Below are 24,261 nucleotides of genomic sequence, written 5' to 3' on the forward strand. Positions count from 1 at the left end.
GGAAAAAAGTACTGTATCTAAGGCTGAGGGAAATCTGAAAGGATATAAAAAAAACTAATATAAGATGATAATAATCAAACAATATCAGAAATTGAATCATACACTAAGCTCACTTTCCATACGTTCTTACAGAGGGTAGGAACTTTTGAAAGGAGCTTATTTACCTAAACCAAACCCATGTCATCTCCATGTACCATAACAAATAGGCCAATAAAACTGTCCATCAAAACCAATAAACCAAACCTCTAACAATCACTGCAACAAGGGACTTAGGGCCTGATTCAGACCTGCTCGCGAGCGCACAGCGCTCGCAAGCGGGTCAATGGTCGGCCAGTGTTCAGTCGCGTTTGTAGGCGGGGTGAGGGGTGGCTGGACAAATGGAGGCGTTCCCAAAGGAATGCCTGCCGTTTGTGGACGGCCCTACTTACATCATTCGTAATGTCAGTAGTGAACTTCCTGCAGGAAGTTCACTCGGGCTTGCGGGAACCGAGGCCCTACCACAAGGGTCTCGTCGCAAGCCAGATGGTCGCAATAATCGTGACCATCACCGGGCCGCTCACAATAGCTGTGGGTGGTCACCCACAGCTATGCGAGCGGCCTAAAGGCGGATTTTTTAAAATAGCGAGCGCCTCTGAATCGGGCCCTTAGCCTGCCAAGGCATGGGGTTAAATATTTTCATGCATGTTAAATGTATTTTCTCATATGTTCACCTTTTCTAAATTTCACATGTTCAAAAATGCACAGAAAATAGCCAAAAAAACTTAGCAGTTTTTGAAGAAAATAAAAATACGCATTTTGATAAATTTCCTCCAATGTCTTCACACCTCATGATCTCATAAAGTGTGCATACTGTATATTTGTTGTGTAAAAAGCTTATTGCTGCTAATACTGGTGTTTGTTATTAGTTGTAAGATGTCATTTCTAGCACTTTATATTTATTGACTTACAAATTAGGGCATGGAAATGCAGGAGTGAAACTGAATGCCCTGTATTGGACCTATACTGGTAAACCTTTTTATAACCAGTCACATACTTAATTTGCTTTCCCTCGCCTTGCTCACATTTACACAAATTTCAAGTGACTTTAATAAGGTATAAAGTGTATAATTTTCCATACTTCACCCATATGTCGGTTTGATCATCATAACGTTCTAAGATTCCTTCAAGGATCATATCGGAACTGGCATTTCTTTTGACAAATGACCTTACAGTATACTTCTGCAGAATCATGCTCATAATCTGAATTATCTACATGACAAAAAAGTGAATATTGAAAGAATATAAAAAAAAATAACTCTTAGGCAAAACAACAATATATTTTACTTACATTTCATTCATAATTTCTAAGCAATTAAACAGTCAGCCTACATATGTAATACAGAAAACATATCTATGCAACCTAGGGTGGGCAATAAGCAGGCCGCCCAGCTGTTGTAGAACTACACATCCCAGCATGTCTTGCCATAGTTTTGTTATTTGGCCATGCTAAAACTGTTGCAAGGCATGCTGGGATTTGTAGTTCAACAACAGCTTGAGGGCCGCTTATTGCCCACCCCTGTTTAAATCAAGTCTTTTTTTGCAGCTTTAGCCAAAATGATTAAAGTGGATCTGTCAACTGTACACAGTTAAAGGTGGACATATGTTGTGATGTAACAATATGCAACTAATAACCTGTAAAAACACTGAAGCACAGCCTGAGTGATATTTGTAAGGTCCAAAGTTAAAGTGATCCAAGACCATAAGAGTCAATATTGAGAAAATGGATCTCAAAGTTGAAGAACTGTAAATAATTAACCATTCACATTTAATTGTTTCTACTGCTTCAGTAGCATAGTACCATTTTTAATTTGGTTCACTATTTCACAGAAAAATGTGATGTTTCCACTGTACCATGGCAGTGTTAGTATGCTCATAACTTGCACTTTACAACCCCCATATACAGTAGGACCTGATTCCAAGGTGGACACTGCTGTGTCCACTCTTGCGGTTGCTGCCGCAGTTCTGCCTGCGATAATATGAAAATGCTAGTATTAGCCTTTCCCCGGTATAGAAGTCTGTGTTTGAGTGTGCAAGGACTGAGACACCCACTTTCAGCATCTCTGCATACTGTTATACCACTGGTGAGTCTTCAGACACCACCATTAGTGCACCATCGCTCTCACCATCAACAATCGCACCAGCCCTACGGCAGCTGTAGTATCTCCATCTGACTATGGCCTTTGTGGCTGTACATTTGGGAAAGCAGCCACTTTCACTGATATGCCCATGACATTCCCATTACACACCCATGAGATGGACTATTTTTCCGTTCACTTCTAACCACCATCCAGTCACCGCCCAGGAATGGCCATCACCCCATTTCTGATACCGTCTGTCCCTATAGCAAAAGCATCTTTGTGCATATACTTTGTGTTACACATGCGCTGTAGGGGAGCACAGTTGCAAATTATTACTCAACTACTTGAACTCTGAATCAGAACCATGGCATTTTGAAGTCATCTTTATTTATAAAGCACCAAAATGTCTCTCAGAGTCAGGTAGGATTCCCCATGCTGTGCCTTGTATTTTGACACTAGGGCAAAATTTACTAAGTGGTGGGCTCTAAACCCCGGCGGTTTGGTGGCAGTTTGGTGGCGGTATTGTTATCTGCAGATTAAGAAGGCCAAAACCGCTGCAAAACCGCCATCAATACAAATTTTAGAATAGAATAGAACAGGGCTGTCATTTAGAAACCGCCGCCCAGCCGCCACCAAACCGCTGTAAACATAACTTAAGTTCTCAGCCATTTGTACTGTGTAAGATAGTAAACCTTGCTTCAGAGGATCAGCTACAACCCTGGCAATGTTCTCTGATCAGACTTACGTTTTGTTTATCTTCGACGCAAGCAGCTTCCATTTCATAGTCCTGGTATCCATGGAATGAAATAACGAATCTCAGGCCATCGTTATTTTTACAAGACTTGATCTGGTTGAATGGGAACTGTTTCTTGACTGTTCCCTTAACTATATTGTAAATCATCTGTGTATGAAAATCAATCTAAAAGAACAAATGAGAATTATTAATTTGTATGGATAATACATATATATATACACACAGTTGTAGGCAAAAGTTTGGCATCTATATTTATATGGCATTTTTACTGGATTTCATCACTATTTATATGGCATTTTTATTGGATTGCAACTCTATTTATATGGCATTATTACTAGACTGCAAAGTACACACAACCTCAGGGTACAGACTTAAATATGACATCATTCTAAATATTATAATGTACAAATAGTAAGTACTACTGACAGTGAACATATTAAAATAAAATAACAATAAATGGCAAATGTCAACACTAATATATATATATATATATATATATATATATAGTTCCACGAGATGCAGGCACTCCCAAAACAGCGTTCTCTGGCCGTGGTGCTCACTGAAGAAAATAAGTAGTCATGCAAAGCAGTGTCACTCTCCAGACTTGAAAGAAAAGGTCTCACTCCAGTCACTTAGCAGTCAACGTTTTGAGTTTTAATAGCAACTCGTCATCAGGACATAAAGAAACATACAATACGTGCATACCTTTATACCCCTTCCCTCATCGCGCGTGCCGCCAAACTGACCCGCTTCCGGCTCACCTCCGCACATTCGGCAACTGCCGATGACGTCAGAGCTAGACGGAGCGTCGTCAGGGCAACCAACACAATGTCAACACACCACGTGTATATGCGTGTATAAAGCACACATATAATACAGATTACAAAAGTAAAAAAATACAGATACGACAAATATCCAGCATCTCAGGTCCAATACTTACAGCATCATTGTATTCAACTAGCATAGATAAGTGATTCATCACTAATATATAAATAAACAATTGGAACATGTACTAGAGTGTCCATTTTAGCTGTCGGGGATACTCACAAAGAGAAGAAAACAGTCACAGAATAATACAATCAGAAATAAACACTAGTTAGCAGTAGAATAATCTAATCAACTAATGCTTTAGAGAGCAGATCTTGTTAGGATAACATACCAAAAAGTACATCAAAAGACCTCAATACATTTCTATGTGGCAATAAATTTGAAAGACGTATATATCAAACAATAAACATATATGCTGGAAATAGAGATGAACCTAATCAAACAAATGAGGCAAGTGATAAATGGTCATTTAAACTCTTTGGCTTGACCATATCCAACATATATATCTACCTTGCTTCCAAACACAACAGAGCTTTACGTCGATCACCCCCTCGAGGGGTTTCAGGAACCTGATCAATTATCATATGTCTTAGATTAGCCATATTATGTTTGTTCTCAAAGAAATGACGGGCCACAGGTTGTTCAGAGGGTCTACCACTCAGTGCGGATCTTATGGCAGATCTATGCAAGGTCATTCGCTCCTTAAATGAGCGGATGGTCTTGCCTACATAATAAAGGCCACATTGGCACTTAATCAAGTATACAACATAAGAACTAGAACAGGTTAATGGAAATCTGATATTATACTTTCTACCCATATGTGGATGTGTGAAATATTTACCACAGATCATATGGCTGCATGTGATGCAACCAGTACATTTGTTGCAACCACCCCCTTTTTTTTGGATATTTCTAGATGTATTAACAAGCTCAGTAATATCAGAATTAACCAAATGGTCCCTAAGGTTTTTGCCTCTTTTAAGACACGAAAGTATCCTAGTTCGTTTGAGGCTTTTAAGTTCTTTATCTTGTTGGATTATAGGCCATAGATTCCGTGTGGTCTGATTAATAATACTGTTAGCTAGCATATATCTACGTGGCCAATGTATTTTTGTATCAGCATTCTCTTTAACACTCTTTTTTAATAGATCTGTTCTAATGAGTGCATCCACTCTTTGTCTCGCTAGTCTCAGATTCTCAGATGTGTAACCTCTACTTTTGAACTTAGTACACATCCTATTAAGATCTTCATCCAGTTTCTCCTGGTTGCTAGTTATCCTTTTAACCCTAACTAATTGCGAGAAGGGTAAGCTACTTTTAGTGGCTCTAGGGTGGTGGCTTGAAGCTATAAGAAGTGTATTACGGTCTGTTGGTTTGGAGAAGATATAAGTATTCAATTTGCCATTTTCCCTCTTAATAGTAACATCAAGATAGTTAACATGTTCTAAACTAAGATGAAAGGTAAATTTAATGGGACTCTGCCTATTATTAATATTTTGCATCAGGCTGACAAAACCATCATAGTCCCCCTGCCAGAACAGTAATACATCATCTATATAGCGACAGTAAAAGATAATTCTATCCCTTACCTCCCGATTAAAGAAGAAATCTTTTTCAATAGCGAACATGTATGTATTCGCATACGCAGGGGCTACATGTGACCCGATAGCGCATCCGGTACGTTGCAAATAAAATTGACCATTAAAGTAGAAGTAGTTTTGACATAAAACCTGCTCCAAAAGTATCATAAAGAGATTTAAATCTGGGCCAGTATATAAGGTATTATTATTTAAAAGGTCAAAAGTGGCCCTGATACCTTCCCTGTACGGTATATTGGTGTACAGGCTGGTGATATCTAAAGTACACATCCACATATTAGTTGGAAGATCATGTAGATCTTGAAGCTTATTTAACAACATTGTAGTGTCTTTAAGATAGGTGTTCCCAGCCTGTACACACGGCTGAAGATAGTGGTCAAGATATTCCGATATAGGACTAAGCAATGAGTCCCTTGCGGTGATAATTGGATGACCAGGTGGTCTGTCCAAATTCTTATGTATCTTAGGGACACTGTAAAGTAACGGGACCCTAGGGTACTCAGTTTTAAGGAATTCACAGGTTTCACTATTAATAATTTTATTAGACACTGCTGTATTAAGAATCATGTCCAATTCTCCTTTAAATTCAATAGTAGGGTTACTGTCAAGTTTGATGTATACTGTCTCGTCATCTAATTGTCTCTCTAGTTCCTCTCTATATTGATCCAGATCCTGTATGACGAGGCCTCCGCCTTTGTCTGCTGGTCGATACACAACATCCGAGTATGAGCTCAAATTAGTAAGAGCACTCCGTCCCTCACGTGCTAGATTATATCTAATGTGACCTGTCTGGTTATTGACAGATTCTGTGACTTGTACATCAAGAGCTCTCATGAAACTTTGTATGGCCACATTGTTGGATACCGGGTCAAAGTGAGATTTTTTTCTAAATCTCATGTCATGTATATCTGGAGTCATAGTGTCCATAGTTCCAAAAAATTCTTTCAATTTCAATTGTCTGCATAACAAGTGTTGTTCCACCTTCCACTCAAAGCTGTCAAAAGGAGTAGTTGGTATGAAGCTAAGTCCCTTATTAAGGACGTTCATCTCAGTATCCATAAAGATTCTGGAGGACAAGTTGAAGACTGTATTAATTTCTTGTAGGCTCTGTTCCTGCCTCTCTTGTTTATTCCGGTGGCATTGTCGGCCGCGCCTAGTACTCCTCCACCTCGACCGCATCCTGCTCGGGTATTTAACCCTAAAGGGGGTCTGCGGGAGTTTTGGGGATTCACAGATGGCAGTTGTTTGGAAGCAAGGTGGATATATATGTTGGATACGGTCAAGCCAAAGGGTTTAAATGACCATTTATCACTTGCCTCATTTGTTTGATTAGGTTCATCTCTATTTCCAGCATATATGTTTGTATTGTTTGATATACGTATTTCAAATTTATTGCCACATAGAAATGTATTGAGGTCTTTTGATGTACTTTTTGGTATGTTATCCTAACAAGATCTGCTCTCTATAGCATTAGTTGATTAGATTATTCTACTGCTAACTAGTGTTTATTTCTGATTGTATTATTCTGTGACTGTTTTCTTCTCTTTGTGAGTATCCCCAACAGCTAAAATGGACACTCTAGTACATGTTCCAATTGTTTATTTATATATTAGTAATGAATCACTTATCTATGCTAGTTGACTCATTATAGTTATGTTTGAATACAATGATGCTGTAAGTATTGGACCTGAGATGCTGGATATTTGTCGTATCTGTATTTTTTTACTTTTGTAATCTGTATTATATGTGTGCTTTATACACGCATATACACGTGGTGTGTTGACATTGTGCTGGTTGCCCTGACGACGCTCCGTCTAGCTCTGACGTCATCGGCAGTTGCCGAATGTGCGGAGGTGAGCCGGAAGCGGGTCAGTTTGGCGGCACGCATGATGAGGGAAGGGGTATAAAGGTATGCACGTATTGTATGTTTCTTTATGTCCTGATGATGAGTTGCTATTAAAACTCGAAACGTTGACTGCTAAGTGACTGGAGTGAGACCTTTTCTTTCAAGTCCGGAGAGTGACACTGCTTTGCATGACTACTTATTTTCTTCAGTGAGCACCACGGTCAGAGAACGCTGTTTTGGGAGTGCCTGCATCTCGTGGAACTGTATGTTATATTAGCACCAGAGGCTTGCCACCTCTTGATGCTATATTTTTTGCATGAGCACCCCACATTTGTTTTTACTCTGCATCTCTCATCAGTGTCACACATACTACCACTGATTAACAACTTGTCTGTGTTTATACACAGTGGAAGAGTGGTTTTTAACTTCACTGTTTGAATTTGTGTCACTATATCTCAGTGCTTGCTTTGCAATTTGATGAACATGTCTCAAACTACTGCCAATACTGACACAGGAGGCTTTCATAGACTCAATTTACCTATAGGGGAAACACTATCTTTTACCGATAGTGAAAGTGAGGCAGTATGGTTCAGCTATTGGCTATTGGATGAGAGCGGGGAACTCACTCCTGAGGAAATATATCACACACTGTTAAAATTAAAGAAAAAGCAAACAGACTTTTTACTCCATGGTATCACATTATCTGAGTATCACTGAGAAAAAAAGATACCAAGGGGTTTCAGGGTAAAAAATGTACCGACGATTGGCAGATTTAATAATGAATTCTGCTGTCGCTGGGTTGCCGTGCTCAATAAATGTGCCTTTGACCTTATGACATTGGTCATAGAGGAAGCAGCACGTGAATTAACCGAATATAAACATAAAATTAAGGAGTTTGAACAACTGCATTTAAATACCTTGGTTAAAGATGTTCCTAATCAGTGGTGTGACAAACTCACTCAGCAATTAGCACTATACAAAAAGGATCTAGTTAATTTTAAAAAGGACAAGTTTGAGAAAGTCAACAGAGACTATTCTGAACAACATGTCTACAGATGGTTGACAGGATCCAATGTAGAAAGGGGCAAATCCAGGTACTTCATGACTCGCAGACAACATTTTAACTTGGATGCACAATCTTCAAGTGAAGCTTGCTCCTCATCTGGTGATGATAACCAACTGCCATCTGTGAATCCCCAAAACACCTGCAGACCCCCTTTAGGGGTAAATACCCGAGCAGGACGCGTTCGAGGTGGAGGAGTACTAGGCGCGGCCGACAATGCCACCGGAAAAAACAAGAGAGGCAGGAACAGAGCCTACAAGAAATTAATACAGTCTTCAACTTGTCCTCCAGAATCTTTACGGATACTGAGATGAACGTCCTTAATAAGGGACTTAGCTTCATACCAACTACTCCTTTTGACAGCTTTGAGTGGAAGGTGGAACAACACTTGTTATGCAGACAATTGAAATTGAAAGAATTTTTTGGAACTATGGACACTATGACTCCAGATATACATGACATGAGATTTAGAAAAAAAATCTCACTTTGACCCGGTATCCAACAATGTGGCCATACAAAGTTTCATGAGAGCTCTTGATGTACAAGTCACAGAATCTGTCATCAACCAGATGGGTCACATTAGATATAATCTAACATGTGAGGAACGGAGTGCTCTTACTAATTTGAGCTCATACTTGGATGTTGTGTATCGACCAGCAGACAAAGGGGGAGGCCTCGTCATACAGGATCTGGATTAATATAGAGAGGAACTAGAGAGACAATTAGATGACGAGACAGTATACATCAAACTTGACAGTAACCCTACTACTGAATTTAAAGGAGAATTGGACATGATTCTTAATACAGCAGTGTCTAATAAAATTATTAATAGTGAAACCTGTGAATTCCTTAAAACTGAGTACCCTAGGGTCCCGTTACTTACAGTGTCCCTAAGATACATAAGAATTTGGACAGACCACCTGGTCGTCCAATTATCACCGCAAGGGACTCATTGCTTAGTCCTATATCGGAATATCTTGACCATTATCTTCAGCCGTGTGTACAGGCTGAGAACACCTATCTTAAAGACACTACAATGTTGCTAAATAAGCTTCAAGATCTACATGATCTTCCAACTTATATGTGGATGTGTACTTTAGATATCACCAGCCTGTACACCAATATACCGCACAGGGAAGGTATCAGGGCCACTTTTGACCTTTTAAATAATAATACCTTATATACTGGCCCAGATTTAAATTTTTTTATGATACTTTTGGAGCAGGTTTTATGTCAAAACTACTTCTACTTTAATGGTCGATTTTATTTGCAACGTACCGGATGCGCTATCGGGTCACATGTAGCCTCGGCATATGCAAATACATACATGTTCGCTATTGAAAAAGATTTCTTCTTTAATCGGGAGGTAAGGGATAGAATTATCTTTTACTGTTGCTCTATAGATGATGTATTACTGTTCTGGCAGGGGGACTATGATGGTTTTGTCAGCCTGATGCAAAATATTAATAATAGGCAGAGTCCCATTAAATTTACCTTTCATCTTAGTTTAGAACATGTTAACTATCTTGATGTTACTATTAAGAGGGAAATGGCAAATTGAATACTTATATCTTCTCCAAACCAACAGACCGTAATACACTTCTTATAGCTTCAAGCCACCACCCTAGAGCCACTAAAAGTAGCTTACCCTTCTCGCAATTAGTTAGGGTTAAAAGGATAACTAGCAACCAGGAGAAACTGGATGAAGATCTTAATAGGATGTGTACTAAGTTCAAAAGTAGAGGTTACACATCTGAGAATCTGAGACTAGCGAGACAAAGAGTGGATGCACTCATTAGAACAGATCTATTAAAAAAGAGTGTTAAAGAGAATGCTGATACAAAAATACATTGGCCACGTAGATATATGCTAGCTAACAGTATTATTAATCAGACCACACGGAATCTATGGCCTATAATCCAACAAGATAAAGAACTTAAAAGCCTCAAACGAACTAGGATACTTTCGTGTCTTAAAAGAGGCAAAAACCTTAGGGACCATTTGGTTAAATCTGATATTACTGAGCTTGTTAATACATCTAGAAATATCCAAAAAAAAGTGGGTGGTTGCAACAAATGTACTGGTTGCATCACATGCAGCCATATGATCTGTGGTAAATATTTCACACATCCACATACGGGTAGAAAGTATAATATCAGATTTCCATTAACCTGTTCTAGTTCTTATGTTGTATACTTGATTAAGTGCCCATGTGGCCTTTATTATGTAGGCAAGACCATCCGCTCATTTAAGGAGCGAATGACCTTGCATAGATCTGCCATAAGATCCGCACTGAGTGGTAGACCCTCTGACCAACCTGTGGCCCGTCATTTCTTTGAGAACAAACATAATATGGCTAATCTAAGACATATGATAATTGATCAGGTTCCTGAAACCCCTCGTGGGGGTGATCGATGTAAAGCTCTGTTGTGTTTGGAAGCAAGGTGGATATATATGTTGGATACGGTCAAGCCAAAGGGTTTAAATGACCATTTATCACTTGCCTCATTTGTTTGATTAGGTTCATCTCTATTTCCAGCATATATGTTTGTATTGTTTGATATACGTCTTTCAAATTTATTGCCACATAGAAATGTATTGATGTCTTTTGATGTACTTTTTGGTATGTCATCCTAACAAGATCTGCTCTCTATAGCATTAGTTGATTAGATTATTCTACTGCTAACTAGTGTTTATTTCTGATTGTATTATTCTGTGACTGTTTTCTTTTCTTTGTGAGTATCCCCGACAGCTAAAATGGACACTCTAGTACATGTTTCAATTGTTTATTTATATATTAGTAATGAATCACTTATCTATGCTAGTTGACTCATTATAGTTATGTTTGATGCTGTAAGTATTGGACCTGAGATGCTGGATATTTGTCGTATCTGTATTTTTTTACTTTTGTAATCTGTATTATATGTGTGCTTTATACACGCATATACACGTTGTGTGTTGACATTGTGTTGGTTGCCCTGACGACGCTCCGTCTAGCTCTGACGTCATCGGCAGTTGCCGAATGTGCGGAGGTGAGCCGGAAGCGGGTCAGTTTGGCGGCATGCGCGATGAGGTAAGTGGTATAAAGGTATGCACGTATTGTATGTTTCTTTATGTCCTGATGACGAGTTGCTATTAAAACTCAAAACGTTGACTGCTAAGTGACTGGAGTGAGACCTTTTCTTTCAAGTCCGGAGAGTGACACTGCTTTGCATGACTATATATATATATATATATATATATATATATATATATATGTATATGTTAAAACAATAGTGAGGAGTACTGCCTTCAATGCAAGTGTTCAATAACCAAACAAAACTTTGGTTCTCAACCAATTTTGTTTATCATAAGTTCCCCTTCTGTCCTTTATATTCCAATACGCCCTGCAGATGACCTCAGAAAATCTTCATGGCAGGCTCTTGTAATACAGTATATAGACATGAAGGGAAAAGACTGTAGAAAAACAACGCAAATAGTGTCAAAGTGACAAAAAATTGTTATACGTGCTCTCATGCAGTGAACAACTGTATTAAATATCCACTCCGTGGAGAAATACACCAATTAGTGTAAGCACTACACTTGTGCTTCTTATAGCTGCCCATCACCTATTTCAAAAACAGAGTGAAGATAAAAATGGCCTAGTACCGAATGTCAGTATTAAATCACTCATAAATACACTCCATGATGTCTGCTGCTGGTCCATCAATAAATAGGCACTCCCATATAAACAGAGACAAAAGAGAAAAAAAGGGCCTCCAATCATGTGGTATAATATATTCAAAACAAACATAAAATTTAATAAATAACAAAGACTCATGCAATAGGTAAATTGATAATCATCTTATCTGTTTAGAAATGTAGAGGTATGTTGCAGATGGTACTCCAACGCGTTTCGTCCCTCTGTTTAATCTGGGGATTTCCTCAAGGGAACAGCAATAGTAAGACCTTGCTACTAGAGCAGTTGTTCCCAAACTTTTTTGAATCACGGCGCCCTAGAGTATCAGAATTTTTTTCACGCACCCCTGGGCCAGAAGTTTCGTACAGAGAAATTCAGCAAAAATTAAATGTAATAAATTGTGCTTAACTGCTTATTTGTCACCCTTAGGTTCAATTATGTGGTGGTTGACAGGGATGCGCTTCTTTTTGTCCACATTTTTTTGATTGCCACCCATCAGCACTGGTTTTGTCTATGACACTAACTAAAAATCATTTTATTTGGTGCTGGACCACCAACCTGAGGCATCCCTGCAAGTGTCCTGAGGCACCCCAGGGTGCCATGGCACCCAGTTTGGGAACCACTGTACTAGAGCTTATTTATACTAGTGATAAAATGATGCAAGACCACTGCGCATGTGCTGGTGCGCTCCCGCCAAGAAGCCGGCATCTCAAACTGCGCTCTGCGCATGCGTGAGATTCGTAAGGTATCGTGGCTCTACCCACATGTTGTAGATCGCGCCTGTGCGGCAAGGAACAGACAACATGGTATACGTAAACACAGAGACTGACCACAAAATGGCCCTAACCCCATTAAGAGGTATAGTACACAGAATGACAATTCGGGTAATGTGACAACACCTAGATGTCTTATTTCTACACATGGGCGTTTTGCTTCTAGTGGTACAATAAATTTATTTAATATATAGATGCAGCGGCCATTTTCTTGGTTACAAATTCTAAAATGCAGGGATGACGCCATTTTGTTGTGGATAAAAGTGCATCAATGCCTATTCAGTCCCCAAAGAAGGAGCTTTCAATAAGCTAAAGTGCATCAGTGGTCAAATAAATAAATAATTAAATAAATACAAATATATACTCAGTGCAACCTTTTTCTAAATATTAGGAAAAGCTAATACATTAAAATAAAATTTAAATAATAATAATGGAACTAATAAATATACAGTACATATCTATAAAATATACATAAGTAGCTGTGATATACAAAAAAGTATATAAATACAGATGATGTGAGCCCAGATTTAAAAAGAAGAATATATATATAAAGATGGTGACCAGAAAATACATAAAAATTCATAAAAAAGGAGCAATCTCATAACCCTCTTTTAAACCAATCGGAATTAAACTGTCTGTATATGTATGAAAATGTATATCCAATACATTTCTTGTTTGGCTAATTTAATACCTATGTCACCACCCCTGCTGCCCAATGTAACATGCTCAATTCCTTTAAAACTAAAATGATGCAGATTAGAATTATGGACATTGTTAAAATGTCTTGGTATTGAATGAGTGTACAATTTATTCCGAATACTCCTAACATGCTCCTGTATTCTAATTCTTAAGGTTATCTTGGTTTTACCTATATATTTATATCCACATGTACATTCAATGAGGTACAATTTGTAGAGGTACAATTGATGATCTCCTTAATGCTGAATTTTCTGCCATTAGTGCTGGAAAAGCTTTCATCCTTTTGTTACCATATTTACAGATGCAACAATGATTGCAATTATAAAAACCTTTGGGTTTAACCAGCCAACCTGTATTATTGTTACTGGGACCAGTATCCAACAAACTGGGGGCTATGATATCTTTTAGGTTTCTAGCTTTGCGGAAAACAATCTCTGGTTTAGGGGGAAAAATTTCCTTCAGAATCGGATCCATTTGTAGGATGTTTATTTAATGAGTTTCTTATCTTTCTTTCTCCCTCATTATACAAAGTAATAAAGCTCAAATTGACTTTTTTTGCCTGTGCAGGTTTGTTCTTATATACCAAAAGATCATGTCTAGATGTAGAATTGTTTTTTCCTTTTGCTTGGTTGATAAGGCTTTCAGGGTACCGTCTATTTATAAACCTAGAGGCATAAGTTTCCAATAGTTCTTTACATATATCTTGGCTACTACAATTTATTTTTATTCTACAGAACTGAGAGTATGAAATATTGGTTTTCCAACTCCTCAGATTGCTACTCTTATAATGTAAATAGCTGTTCTTATCTACTTTTTTATATAATTCTTGGTCTCTATCATGTTTTCTTTCACCATTAATACCAGATTCAGATATTCAACTTCCTTTTTATGGAGTTTATATGTAAATGCCAGATTGTATGTATTATTTTCTAAAAAATGAATAAAATCTTTGAACACCTCTTCTTCCTTCTCCAGATGATCAGAATGTCATCTATATATCTCTTTTAAAGAACTATATTGTCAATATAAGGGTTATTATTATAGATGTTCTTAATTTTCCAGTTACCCATATATAAATTCTCAAAACTGGGTGCAAATACTGTCCCCATAGTGGTTCCGCATATTTGGAGATAAACTTCATCAATAAATTTTAAATAATTACATTTTAAAATGAAATCCATCAACTGGCAAATAAAATTCCATTGTATAATATAAAGGACAGAAGTGGAACTTATGATAAACAAAATCGGTTGAGAACCAAGGTTTTGTTTGGTTATTGTACACTTGCACTGAAGGCGCTACTCTTCACTATTGTTTTCATATTTATTGATGATTTTTTTAATATGTCATTATTTAGAAGCACATAGCAGCCACCTCATATCTATAAAGGGAGTGCATTCACACTTATACATTTGTTGGTATATATACCATACATGGTTTTTATATTTTTTTCTGTGCACATATTTTGAGCTTATTTGCGCCACTCACATTAATTTTTTCATGTATATATATGTATATATCGAAGAAGTGGAACTGTTTTATAGCACCTTCTGTGCTTAATTATACCAAACAACAAAATGAAACAACGAGGAAGTAGATTAAACTGCCAAATGCAATAGTGAGGTAATTGAACCAAGGTGCAAGAGTGAACACAATTAAACTTAACATATGAGAAACTGCTATAAAACTGAGGGTATATCAAATACAGTGCACATGTGCAAAAAAAGGGGGTTATCTTTGCCCTTGGTTTTGTGCAAGAGCATAGCAAACAAATATATATATAAATAAATATTTAATATGACCAATGGATATATATACTGTATAAAAATATTTTTTTAATATGACAACATTTAAAAATAAAAAAGTGCATAAACAAGTAGCATGTCTAATTACATTCCCCTTCACAGTCCTCACATAACCTCACACATTTTCTTTCTTTCACATCCTCCTGACATTTGGCTGACATTCCTGTGTGACTGGATCATGCAGCCCACCAAGAAACTCTGCATTCTGGCTTGACCAAAATTGCAATTTATAACACCTATCCTTGTGTATCAATGCCTATTTCCCTATAGATTGTAAGCTTGTGAGAAGGGCCTTCCTACCTATATATCTGTCTGTTATTACCCAGTTTTGTTTCCAATTGTAAAGCGCAACTGAATATGCTGTGCTATATAAGAAACTGTTAATAAATAAATAAATAAGTAGCAATGTATGTATCAGATCTTTAGTCCTGTTTGGACTATATAACATGCATAAAAGCACATCACATTAAGTAAAAGATAATAAAAACTGCTTATCTGAATAAGGTCTGGTAAGCTCATGAAAGGTAAGATATAGAGGAGCCTTCAACGTGCTTCATCTGATTTTCAGACTTCTTCCCTTGAACCCTAAACCTGACCCCCCTACCCACAGCCTAAATCTAACCCTCCCCCTGCAGCCTAAACTTAACCTTCCCCCTAGAGCCTAACCCTAACCATCCCCCTAGTGCCAAACCCTAACCAAACTACTTGCCGTCTGGATGCCGGCAGTCGGGATGCTGGCGCTGGGATTCTGACTGGTGTCGGGATTCCAGTGCCGGCATTCCAACAGCCGGTATTTAAACTACATCCCAATTTAAAAGGTCTAATTGAATTCCCCTTAAATGGTCTTACACTAAAAAGACATCAATTAGTCTCACAATACATTACCAGCAGGTTAAAACATAACACAGGTAATATGCAGGTACATGTTAGCTATCTAGCACTGTTTTAGCAAACTAAATGCTTTTACACTAAAAAGACATAAATTAATTTCACAATGAATATCCAGCAGGTTAAAACATAACACAGGTAGAGTAATATGTAGGTACACATTAGCTATCTAGCACTGCTTTAGCAAACTAAATGCTTTTACACTAAAAAGGCATTAGAATGGGAACATGCACTGGTAGCCTATCTTTAAAAAAAAAACTTTATGCTCTTACAAATTAATCACTACTCCTAATCCTTCCACTCTCCACCCTGTCCTTCTAGAATTAATCAGCACCTTCCCCTCATCCACTACAACAGAGACCTCCGTTATGACCATAAGTCAAGTCCCAGTGGACATAACAAATGCACTGCCTTAGACTAATCCTCTCTACAGGGACAACATCTACAGACCTCTCACATGCTCCTACTGTCCGAGTGGACCATAAGTGCCAGCCTGCCAGAGCTAACAAGCCCTTATGGTTTCTCACCCCTAGCAATGGCTGGTTTGCTTCTTTGTGACCAGCTTATGGCACTCTTTGAACTCCAGTGCTGTCCAGGATGATACACTGCACTGGGCTGCGCTTCACTCAAGGGTCTTCAGGTGGGCTGTCCCAGCAGGTCTTGCACCTTTCCCATCCACCGAACACTAGTCTACTGAGCATAAGGCGCAGGTCAGCTCCCATGATGGCAATCTCCTATAACCCGGCAGCAGCAGTCACTTCAGCGGGGTCCTCTTAAATCACATAGTTGCTCAGCTCACTCCGTCCGCAGGTGAGTACTCCATCTGCAGTCCAGCTGCACTACTTGTTACTGGATAGCAGTGGCAGCATCAGCCCATACAGAGTCTTTTCTTTTTCAACCCACAACCTCTGAGACTTCCAGCAAGTGTCACTTACAGTGTCCTCTCCACCTCAGAGCTCTTTGGATCTTTCTGCCAACTTCATGCAATCAGGATTCTTTCACTGCAGCAGCTCCTATAAACCTGTACCACAGCTGATGACCTCAGACCTCTACTGCCATCTCAGTCCTCCTGGTTGCTGGGAATCCTCTCTTCCTGCCTGACCCCTCTGCACTCCGGGTGGTCACACAGCTGCAAGGTTCCACAGGAAGGCTTCCATCTGTGTCTGTCTTTTCTCTCTCTGACACTCACACAGTTATCCTTCTCCTGCTGGGTAGTTCCACCTACATTGCTCGTGGACTCAGTATACTACTGGTCAAGGTCACCCAGCCACAGAATGCCCCAGGAGATTTTTGCCATGCTAAAGTTGTTTTTGACCTGCTGGGGATGCCGGATTGTCCTGCACTTGCTCAGTACAGGCCAGGAGGGAGGGATCACTGAAAGCTCACCCTAACAGCTAATGTACCATGGGCTGCACTTAATTGTAAAAAGAAAAACAACAGGGACGGTGGATACAAATACTGCACAACTATGTATCACACCCCTACCTTCTCCGAAAGGATCAGTGAAGTGCTTCGGGGGCAGCTGTCTCTGCACCAGAGCAATGATGAATTGCTCCGGCACTCGGGTCGAGTTAGTATGTTAACTAGGGTCCTAAGTAACCAGTTCAAAATAAAAGACCTAGGACTAGCATACCAAACATTTGGTATTAGAATTAAAATAAATGTAAATGCTGAGATTGTTACTATTAACTGGTGAAGGTTTATTGAGGTGATGCTCAACAAACTTGCAATGGTAGATGCTAAACATGTCAATACAACAATTGACAAAAGTACAAAAATATCTAAAGCTCTGTATCCAACTTCAGAGGCAGATATATAGGAAATATATTGTTAGTGAGGAATATCTTGTAAACCAAAGTTTCAACGTTATATATGCTGAGTATCTTTCTACAAAAATGTGGTCTGGAATATATTTGAAATGTTAATGCGTTATGCTATATTTTAAAGTAAAAAGTTGTATGTTTTAACATATACCATAGAACTGCACCTGTGGGGATTGTATTATAAATTACAGTGTCTCTATAAAGTATGATGTAGCTACTTCAGAAGTATTTAAAAGAAAAAAGAAGAAAAGAAAATGAGAGCCCAGATCTATACTGGTGAAAGGTTGTTGCCTTTTATTGTATTAATTTACATAACTTTCGAAAGCAGATAAAATATACCCTTAGGATGTTTTGTCTTTATTATGGTAGGCAGTATATATGGAATATTAAAGAGAATATTAATATCAATTGGTGGTTAGAGTAAACCCTTGCTTATGAAGGGGGTATTTGACAGGGGTCCCCTCTGGGTGGGTGGAAAAAGGGGATAAGAGAGGGATAAGCGTGGGATAGCGGCCTAGGGGCAGGCGTCCCAAGCCCCTAGATACAGTCTCCAGTCCTTTGTGGGTGTGCAGTCACTCGGTAATAGGTGTTACTGTTCTAGCGAGGCCTCACCTGTGTCCAGTGAACGGTGTCTTTGGTCCTCTTCCTGGTGTTGGTCCGGACCTAATAGGCGATGAGCGTGCGCCGGAACTATGGTCACCTCCGGCGTCACAGCATCTGCGGATATCATGAGCCCGAAACAACCTCAGTCGTGGTGCGCTTCTGCACGCTCAAGTCACCCGATGGTGAGAAGACTTAAGATGGCCACACACTAGCCAACTTACATCCAACCATCCAACTAGTTGATTGGTTGGAATGAAAACCTGGTAAGGGATGAAAGCAGATGACAATCAGCAATTTGCTCCCAAACGCCGGAAAATGGACTAAAAACTGTTGTTTGAACAAATTGTTTTGATCAAACATTTAACAAACTTGTCTGACTACCATTTTCATCTGGTTTCTGGCATTTAGGAGCAAATTGCTGATCATCAGTTACTCCCATCCATTACCAGATTTTCATTCCAACCAATCAACTAGTTGGCTGGTTGGATGCAAGTTGGTCTAGTGTGTGGCCAGCTTTAGTCTGTAATAGAGCACTTCAGTGTGACTTCAGTGTAATGATCCATATAGCTCCTACGCGTCTCGGCCGTCCGGCCTTCCTTTGGGAGAAGTAGTGGTCGCCATCTTGGGAATTGGCTGAATATATAGTATGGGAATAAGGTCATAAGTGGGTGTGTTTGGCCTGGTTATCAGCATATCCTCTCTCTTTAATTAAATATGGGAGTGCCTTTGTGTCTCAGTTGTCATAGCAATGGGGCTAAATAGAGGGAGACAGGTGCTTGCATAAAAGTGGATAGATTGGTGTAGAGAATACACTATACATGCAGCTCTTTAATTATTTAAGTGGCCTACATCAGAATGTTTTAGTTGATTTAAATAGAGACCTTGAAAAAAGTGAATAGGGGAAATGTAGAAAATTAAGTATTGAGATGAAAAAAAAGCTATTGTGAATGATATAAATATAATTAAAATGAATAAATAATATAACTTTAAGTTTAAATAAAAATAAATAAAAAGCGAAAAAAAAATGAATATAATGAGAATAACCAGATACCCCCTCATAGTGTAATTATTCTGTACCCCGGGTTGATCACATGATTTTAAGCTGTAAATTTTATTTTTTAGGGATATGGGGCCTGAATCAGACCCGCTCGCGAGCGCTATGCGCTCGCATGCGGGTCGATGGTGGCCCAGTGCACATGCGCACGATGGAGCCGACTCCGTCGTGCGCATGCACGAGACCCGGATAGCGACGGGCAAACCGTCGCTCCGGGTCTTGTACCAAAAGGGGCGTGCTGTCGATGTTGAGTGGCAGCACGCCCCCTTTGGTGGACAGGCCGGGGGCGTGGCTGCCCAGACAGAGGCGTTCCCATGGGAATGCCTACTGTCTGTGGCGGCCCCACTGACATCACAAGTAATGTCAGTGGGAGTGCTTTCGGCTCTGTTAGAGCCGAATGCACTCTTGGGCTTGCGGCAACGAGACCCTACCACAAGGGTCTCGTCGAAAGCCCGATGGTCGCGATGGTCTTGACCATCGCGACCATCATCATGGCCACTTGCTATAGCTGTGGGTGGTCACCCCCAGCTATGCAAACGGCCATAAGGCCGTTCTGAAAAACCAGAGGGCTGGCCCTGATTCAGAGCGTGCGCTCTGTCAGAGCATCCGGCTCTGAATCAGGCCCTAGGTCCCTTAACTCTCTTAGTTTTTTTAGAATGTAAGCTCTTACGAGCAGGGCCCTCTACCCTCTTGTGCTTCTCCCTACTTTAGTTTCATCCACTTATTACTCTCCACTAGGGCACCTAACACTTGGTTGCTTATGCTCTGTTGCTTATCTGGGTGTTATGGTCACTAATGTAGCAATATATATTATCCATGTCCTGGATTGTATTGTTCTGTAAGTCGCTTGTCTACAACTTGTTTATGTACTTTGTAAGGCGCTGTGGAACATCTGTGGCGCCATATAAATAAATGATAATAATAATAGTTAGATTACAGTGGTTTGGTTAGATGTGAAAGTCCTTAACATATTACTTTTGTATAATCGATCAGTGTATGGATGATGAAAATGTTCTATCTCATGATCACAGATTTGACTTCGTTGTCTAAATTGAGGGCATTTGGTGCAAGGGTGTTTAGGCTATACATCCATCTTAATTCTTCCTTATTTTTTTAGTAAAATCTCCCCCTCTCCAGTTTTTTTTAACCTGTTGGATACCTACAAATGATCTGCCGCTGGGGTCTCTATTGTGTTTGTCCCTAAAGTGGTTAGACAAACTGTGGGTCTCTAATCCTTTCCATATATTATTAATGTGTTCGGCGAACCGCACTTTCAGTTTTCTGGTCGTTCTTCCTATATATTGCTGTCTGCAAGAGCATGTGATTAGATATATTGCTCCTTCGCTGTTGCAGGAAAGGTGGTCTCTGATTTTGTATTCTTGTTTGGTTTGCATTGAGATGAAGGTATCCAGTTTTTTTGTTGTTGTGGTTGTATTTAATTTACATGCTTTGCACAAACCGCAGTAAAAGAAACCTGGTGTGAGTTTCCAACCCTTTAAAGTTGTCTAAGTGATAGTTCTCCCTTTTAAATGGCTGTGTACTAGTTTTTGTTTCAGGTTAGGGACTCTTTTATACACTATCTTGGGTTTGCCTGGAAGCAGGTTATTCAAGACCTCATCTTCCAGCAGTATGTGCCAATGTTTTCTCAGAATGTTGTCAACATGTCTGTGGTCTTTACTGTACTCTGTTATGAATAGTGTACCAGGTTTTTTCTGTGTTTCTGTTTTTTCTTTGTATTCTAACAGGGAATCTCTGTCTAAACTTTGTACTGCTGCTAGTAACTGTGTTAGAGCAGTGTATAATATTATCCACTGCAGGTAGGGTTCACTGTTGTGGACACTTTCACTGTTTCTGTGGCCCCCATTAAGCTGCCCCCTCACCTGGTTGAGAACTATGGTCTCCCCCTCTGACAGCTGATATACACTTTCTTGTAGCAGCTGATCAGCTCCCTGACTGTAGTCTGTGACTAGCTGCTCACTACTACCTCTGCTCATTTGAACCTGCAGTCAGCTGAAGGAGACCTGCTGACAGCATCACACTGGCCTCCCTCTTCTGACTCCCAGTCACCAGCTTTGACATACAGCAGCCAGTGCCAGATTAATGTACACATGGGCCTGGAGCTGAAATTTATGATGGGCCTATTGTGTGCCGCTGCAAGGGGTGTGGCAAGTGCCGTAGCAGTGTGACTGGTAATGTGGGGTCATGCCCAGTGCAGTGTGGTTGGGGTTTACATAGGGGTGTAGCCTGTGCAGCGTTCTCTTAGGACGCTCAATGCAGTGCTGCATTTCCAGGTGCCGGCGGCCTCAGTACTTTTGCGCAACAGCATGACGTCATGCACTTAAGAGGCACAGGGCCGTCACAGGGCGCTCCGGAGCCGGTCCTGGTACGCCGATGTGTATGTGTAGGCCGGCACTCCTGTGCAAAGTATAGTGCTATGGCGTCTGGTGCCCTCCTAATTACCTCTGCCTGTGAAGGGAGGGAACCATGTAGCAGTCGAATGGGCGGCAGGCACTCTGGACGAATTGTATAAAACACACTAAAAATCCATTTAAGTTATCAACAATTCAGAACTTGTATTCGTCCTCTCAGTAATCCTGATGTAAGAATAAATACAAGTTCTGAAGCGTTGAAAACTTAAACAGATTTACACATACCCATACCCATACCCACACATATACACGTAAATTGGGAGGGTACAGGAATTTGAGGCACACTTAAGGGGGCCGAAGCAGGTGTGGTTAGATATGTTGACAGTCATAATGTCAACATTCATTATGTTAATATGAAAATGTCGACATCAGGGGTTAGGCACTAGGGGAAGGTTAGGGTTAGGCTACGGATGGAGGAGGTTAGGATTAGGCTACATGGGGTGGTTAGGCACCCCATGTTCGCTGACGACATCTATCATTGCCCGTACTTACAGGGCAACCTGACGATATCGTCAGGTTCTGCAAGTACGGGGTTGAGAGAGGGTGACGTCACTGAACAATATATCGTTCAGTGTTGGTGCTCAATGTCATTAATGACATTGAGCACATCACTGTTGGGGAAACACTAGACGATATTGCTCATGGAGCATATCGTCTAGAGGATACACGCCTTTAGACTGCGGGGGGGAGGAGGTTAAGGTAAAGACCTATAAGGTGGGGTAGGCATTAGGGTTAGGGGGGAATTCGCACAGGAAGGCTAGAGCAGCAGAGGTCATGACCGCTGGGACCCAGAAGCCGCACTAGAGTCACTGCAGCCGTCAGGAGCAGGTTAGACAGCACTGGGCCAACAGGGATGATATGTCGACATTCTATCACTGACATGAATAACTTCAACACTATGACCATGTTGACAATCTCCTATCAACATGATGAATGTTGACATATCACACCACACCCGCTTCAGTCCACTTAACTGTGCCTCAAGCTCCTGTACCCTCCCTATTTACCAGTGTGTGTATGATATATATATATATATATATATATACACACATATATATATATATATATATATATATACATACACACACATATGAATATATACACGCACTATATATATAAAAAAAAATATATATATATATATATATACTGTATATATACACACACACCTAATTTAATGTGTGTATCTATATATATATATATATATAGATATGTGTGTGTATATATATATATATATATATATATATATATATATAGGGAGAGGGAGAGAGAGATATATTATACACATACACACACACACACACATTTGTGTAAAAATCCACAAAGAAGAACCGCACACACTTAATAGAATTAGCGGATGCTGAGGTTACATATTGTAGCATATATCATATTCAATCCCAAGGGATCAAAAAACGAGACCAGCACACCTTTAACTTAATGCATGTAAAATGGAATGTATTAAAACACAGCCATGCTTAATCGGGTTATACACAAATGCACGTCACATCTGCTATGCAGTAGATTCCTGTTATACTTATCAGTGCCTGGTGACCATATGTATATATTCAATCAAGAGCCCGACAGGCGTTTCAGTGGCAAACCACCTTCATCATGAGCACAGAGTAAATGGGCCTATCCATCAGAAGACTTTTTGAATAATCCGACCAAAACCAGGAGGTTTTGGTCGCTTCGCTCAGAAAATCATCTAATGGATAGCCGGCAAGGACCAGCGATGCGTGTGCAAGCTGGGTCCCTGCCGACTATCTGTGGAACATGCCCGTCAACCTGACGATGATCGTCAGGTTCGGAATGTTCTCAGATAGGAGGTCGGTCTCCTGCACTGAATGACGTTCAGTGAACGCCGTTCAGTGCGGGCACCGCACCTAGGCGACCTGAAGGACTGAACGCTAGTCGTTCAGTTTTTAAGTCACCTAATGGATAGGCCCCTTAAGTGTCAAAGCATGGTGTTAAATAGGGAGTGTGGCGCCAAATCAAACAAACATACATAGATCTCACCTGTCACCCGGGGGCCAGACTACATGCTGGCAGCCGCGTCCCGGGATCAATGTCACAGAGAGTTCCATCTAACCAGCCGGACACATGGTCAGGCATAATAGGTCCGCCCAGAGGGAGAAACACGCTGCAAAGGGGCCAATGCCAGTGTGTCTCCTGGGGGCCGGACACGATGCAATGTGATCACGGCCATCAAACAAGGACCAATAGCTAGAAGCACGTGACTCACATACATCACGTTTGTTTCAGTCAATGGAACATCAATGTTATAGGCGTTGACATAAATGTTATA

At 40.0% G+C, this 24,261-nt stretch overlaps 1 protein-coding gene across 2 annotated transcripts in view; it reads right to left on the reverse strand.

Annotated features, from left to right (window-relative positions):
* Positions 1–24,261, reverse strand: part of LOC148539116 (formin-I-like) — a 275,411-nt gene that overhangs the window by 146,432 nt on the left and 104,718 nt on the right. For both annotated transcript variants that reach the window (XM_088451832.1, XM_088451833.1), the window contains 2 exons: positions 2,863–3,036; positions 1,118–1,248 (listed from right to left, as the gene is read on the reverse strand). In XM_088451832.1, coding sequence (XP_088307958.1) covers positions 1,118–1,248; positions 2,863–3,036 — 305 coding nt within the window. The remainder of the gene's footprint in view (positions 1–1,117; positions 1,249–2,862; positions 3,037–24,261) is intronic.

The sequence above is a fragment of the Taudactylus pleione genome, unplaced genomic scaffold (genome assembly GCF_031769625.1).
Source record: "Taudactylus pleione unplaced genomic scaffold, aTauple2 ptg000029l, whole genome shotgun sequence".
Taxonomy (NCBI): Eukaryota; Metazoa; Chordata; class Amphibia; order Anura; family Myobatrachidae; genus Taudactylus; species Taudactylus pleione.